Source organism: Procambarus clarkii, chromosome 40 (genome assembly GCF_040958095.1).
Source record: "Procambarus clarkii isolate CNS0578487 chromosome 40, FALCON_Pclarkii_2.0, whole genome shotgun sequence".
Taxonomy (NCBI): Eukaryota; Metazoa; Arthropoda; class Malacostraca; order Decapoda; family Cambaridae; genus Procambarus; species Procambarus clarkii.
This window is the reverse complement of record NC_091189.1, coordinates 35,072,522-35,077,521: the sequence shown is the minus strand read 5'-3', so window position 1 is coordinate 35,077,521 and position 5,000 is coordinate 35,072,522. Positions and strand designations below refer to the sequence as shown.

General features: G+C 40.2%; 1 protein-coding gene across 3 annotated transcripts in view; it reads right to left on the bottom strand.

Moving 5' to 3' along the window:
• Positions 1-3,045: 3,045 nt before the first annotated feature.
• Positions 3,046-5,000, bottom strand: part of LOC123757791 (uncharacterized) — a 75,023-nt gene continuing 73,068 nt past the window's right edge. For all 3 annotated transcript variants that reach the window (XM_069338955.1, XM_069338953.1, XM_069338954.1), the window contains 2 exons: positions 4,794-4,976; positions 3,046-4,620 (listed from right to left, as the gene is read on the bottom strand). In XM_069338955.1, the coding sequence (XP_069195056.1) occupies positions 4,415-4,620; positions 4,794-4,976 (389 nt within the window). In that variant the 3' untranslated portion in view covers positions 3,046-4,414. The remainder of the gene's footprint in view (positions 4,621-4,793; positions 4,977-5,000) is intronic.

Below are 5,000 nucleotides of genomic sequence, written 5' to 3'. Positions count from 1 at the left end.
AGCACAGTCTTTCAACATCGTGTCGGACAGGTGTTTGAGAGCCAGAGGCACGTGTGCCACAAATGGTTGCTCACGCAGTACTAACCTAGCCAGCAGCCATTGTCTTTCATATTCGTTATAACAAAAGGTTCGTTCAGTGTTTGTTGGGTAGGCTGCTCCATTATGACAATCTTTCTTTGTTTCAAATGTGTTTCATTTGTTTTGTATTTGTCACTTACGTCTCAATAATGGAGCAGCCTACCCGACAAACACTGAACGAACGTTTATGGCATTTGTCCATTTTTCATATTGTTTCAACAGTTCTCTTGTTTTTCGTTTTTTTTATTTAAGAAACATGGAGCCGCCGACCTGTAGACCACCGAACGAACCTTTTTGACATTTCTACTAGTTTTCAAAATTCTTCATTTTTTTATTATTTACGTTTTTTGTATGTAAGGAACATGGAGCAGCCTACCTGCCGACCACCGAACGAACCTTTTGCTAGAAGACAAATGAAAAATAAATATTAAACACATTTGAAGAGAGGAAAATATCATAATGGTTTATTCAGTGTATGTAAGGTAGGCTTCTCCATTATTGAGACGTAAATGACAAATACAAAACAAATGGAACACATTTGAAACAAAGAAAGATTGTTATAATGGAACAGCTTACCTGCTGAACACCGAACGAACCTTTTTGACATTTGTTGTATATCAGACATTTCATTTCTTTTTTCCTACAAAAACGTCAATGCTTTGCAACATCTCAGCAGTCACCCTTTCATATCCCAGCATCATTAGCATCTTTAAACAAGAACAACATAATTTATGTGCATCGTCGGAGGTGTCTAAGAATGTGCAAGAAGCAGCGCGACCCCACCATGTGGTGTTGACATTACTCAAACCAGCGTTCGTCATACGGGACGATTTGACGCCGATCGGGCCGTTCGTTACCCAAAATGTTCGTCTTTTGGGGCGAGCGTTATGCGAGGTACCACTGTAATTAGATATAGGATTTAAAAATTATAAGTAGTACTTGATAGTACTACCGATTCTTATTAAGGATTCGATTTATAATCTCTACCGGATATTGATTATGTTCCAATAGTTTTTAAATTAAGAAATCCTTCTAGAAGCTTCTGGATCCTTGAGAGATTATGCACAAAGTCACGTAGGCATCTATAGAGCCCCTATGGTGTACGTGATCCTAGTGGCATTGTCATCTAGGATTAAGATGTATAATGAATCTATTGTGATTCTGATAAGATTTTGATATGATTTAATATGATTTAGATATGATATAGAAATAATACATTTCTTAGATAATAATAATATAGATAAGGTGGGTAAAATTTCCCACAAGTTCATGATTATTGATTTCCTTTCTTCCTGGGGAATCAATAATAAACACTTTCGGATTCTGAGTAGGAGGTGGTAGCAGTGTTTAATGAGTTTTTATTCCTTATATTTAAATTAATAAACCCACCATTGTTGCTGCTTTCCCGATTTAATATTTCAGCTTATATTTGCGGTAGCTCAGTGAGGGGGTCATACTGAGCTGCAAGCAGTGTTGAGCTGGGGTAGTGAGTGGAGAGGAAGGGAAGAACAGTCTCCGTGGTGTAGTGGTAAGACACTCGCCTGGCGTTCCGCGAGCGCTATGTCATGGGTTCGTATCCTGGCCGGGGAGGATTTACTGGGCGCAAATCCTTAACTGTAGCCTCTGTTTAACGCAACAGTAAAATGTGTACTTGGATGAAAAAACGATTCTTCGCGGCAGGGGATCGTATTCCAGGGACCCGCCCGAAACGCTACGCGTACTAGTGGCTGTACGAGAATGTAACAACTCTTGTATATATCTCAAAAAAACAAAAACAAAAAAAAAACAGTTAGGGTTATTACAAGAACACAGATAAAATCAATGTATTTAAAAGTCATCTCAGTAAATTTCATGGCACTTATTGCAAATATTACATTAGTAATAATTTTGTTTAAAGTAATTGATGCAGCCCATCCTCCCATTCCCACTGTCACTGAACTGTTATATTAACCTGCCTGAATCTAACCAACCCAAGGACGCACAAACTAAAAACGGGACATCATCGCAATTTTTTGCGAGCCGCTAGCATTTTTAGCACGTCTATTTTTTTTTCTTAAGGATACGTCAAAATGCGGTGTACTATTATAAGAATGGGTTGATTGAGTATACAAAAGTAATCCTTAAAATTACTTCCCATTGCCCCTCCCTCGTGATATAAGAAGTAATTTAAGAGTGAATTACACCTTTATAAGTGTTATAAGGTTCTCAGTAAGATAAGCTATTATATAGCTCACAGAAATGTATAAGAATAGTCAATTTGCCCTTATCCCCCCCCACCCTAAACTCATTGTTAATAGTGTTCACATTGGTCAGTGTTAACACGATGTGTTCAAATTGGGGATAATAGTGTGACTTGATACAATGTTCATGTAGATTTAGCCATTAATTACTGCCTTGTTTCTAAAGGCAATTACCTGTGTAAGAGTATTGAATTCCTCAGCCTTTATCCATAGCAGGGAGATTGTTATGTCAGTGACAGATTACGACTATCCAGTAGCTGGACTTTCATCGCTTTACTAAACCAAAGTGCATCACGCTCCTCTATGCCAGGTTGTCTCTCTCTTATATATCATTTAATTTCTGGAGAATACACAGTCTGCATGCAGCACCTGACCTCAAGGTCTGTATGGCAAAGGAAGAGAGAGAGAGAAGGGGGGGGGGGGTGGGAGGGGGAGGGAGAGAGAGAGAGAGAGAGAGAGGGAGAGGGAGAGGTGAAGTAACAAAAGAAAGCGCCAAGCCATTACGACTTCATAGTACATGGAAGGGTTCAGGATAAGGATTTTTTAATGGGATGGTCAGTGATTGAACGCCGACCTGCATGAAGCGAGACCATCCCTCTACCGTCTAGCCCAGTGCTTGGGCAGAGAGAGAAAGGGAGGGAAGGAGGAAGAGAGAGAGAAACAAAGAGAGGTAGGGAGAGTGAGAGTCTGCATGTTTTTCTGTCATGATGTTAAGAAAAACACCACATGGGAAAGTATATTTATTGTCATAACCAGAATGTATTTGTTGGGTTTAACACACAACTCCAAACAGCTCTTGGACGCCCCAAGTGAACACCAGGCATAAACACTTTGGCACTAACACACACATGGAAATGGGTTTGCGGTATATGCAGAAGGATTTTTTAATTTTTTTTTACAAATAATATGAAGTACTTAGAACAAATGATAAATCAAACAAAGAGAGACACTGCATTGTGTGTTGAATGACTTAATCGTCTTAGTTCCTTACGACCGAGTAACAATATTTTCATTTTTGTTATGGATTTAACACGTTTCTGGAAGATGATTAAGCAGTTTTTGTACGCACTTGAGATTAAATACATTGAAACTCGCCAGTGTTGTACCTAAAAAATATATTTGTACATACTGTAAATTGAAAATAAGCATCCTGTATAATTGCCGTGTCCTCTGATACACCTTTGTTTCCACCTCGTATACATATTCCTCTGCTTCCCATATTTACTTTTAAGCTTCGTATATTTACTTCTCAATTTTACATATATATTTATAAAATTTGCATATTCCTTCTCATCTTCGTGCAGTAAGCAAGAAGTGATACTGACATACCAGAGTTCCATGGTGAAATTTAATAGTTAATCTGGAAAATACTAATCATGAGTTTAATTGGGAATATTTTTAAAATTGGTTTTTAGAAACATGCAAGTGCAAGATTTGATGAAGTGCGAAACAGGAAATAAATCTTCTCGAAACTCCTGTATGGCCATGTTTTGTAAATTTGTGTGTGTGAATCTGTGTCTGTGCACTGGTGAGTCTGTGCACAATTCCAAACTTGTGTACTTCTTAGTGTCAGTTTTTTGTTAATCAAACCTCTGAAAGTATTTGCCAATTTGTAATTATCGTAATTGAATTTCCATGACATTTGTAGGATCCGATTATATGTTGATGCAAATTTGGCAAATGGGAAGGTGGAATTGTTTATCTTCAGCGGCTTGTAAATTAAGTTTACGTATTTACCATAAACGTGTTGACTAGGCTGATGCATAACATTTTGGGTCACTTCAGGTCATAACTGTTAGGACAGTAAGCGCAGTTATAAGTAGTTTTGAGTTGTTTTTTTGTTAATTTAGTTTTAAATTGTTAGTTTGTCCTCGGTAGCTTAAAAGGCTAGTTGTAGAGCCTTATTGAAAAATATTTACATTTAAAGGGACAGTATTAAACCTTGGAGGAGCAGTCAAACTTCAGTCAAACGGAATTTAACTGAGGCCTTTTCACCCTTCGAAGTTCAGTAGAGTTGATAAGCCAGGTGTCTGGGAACTTATTTTCGCATACAAATATATTAGATTCGAAAGAGTTGGAAGAGACGGAACGGGGCCTCAGCATCTCTTCTTGGGGTACCTGAAGACCATGAGGGTGTTCTTGAAGTAGGTGAGTTGGTCGACGTTTTTCCACAGCTTCACCTCTGCGAGCTTATCCGACTCCAGTCCCCGGGCGGTCATCTCCCTCCTAACGTAGTCGTTGGAGCGGCAGTTGACGTGGGAGTGTCCCACTTGCCCCGGCACCGCCCACGACACCACCACTCCTGTAACAGAGGTCGTGGCAAGTCAAGGAGAAGGCTCATGTACCGGAGATAAAGCAGAGCTCATGTCTGAGGAAAGAAGAGCAACACATATCGTGTTTACAGGACAACATGTGTGGAGAAGACCCACCAGCACCTGAGCCTTGTGGCAGGTACACAACGGGAGGGCGACTCACCCACGCAGGCGTGCTTGACCAGGTTGTCCAGGAAGTTCTTCTCGCCGGATTCTGGGATGTGTTCTCCCACCTCCAGGCTCATCACCCAGTCGAAGGGACCCCCGAGGGTCGCGGGGCTGGAGAGGTCCGCTGATGCTATCCTCCCGTTCGTGAACTCATCGATGTTCGCCGCTCCATCCCATCCTACACAGGGACACGAAAGGTTTC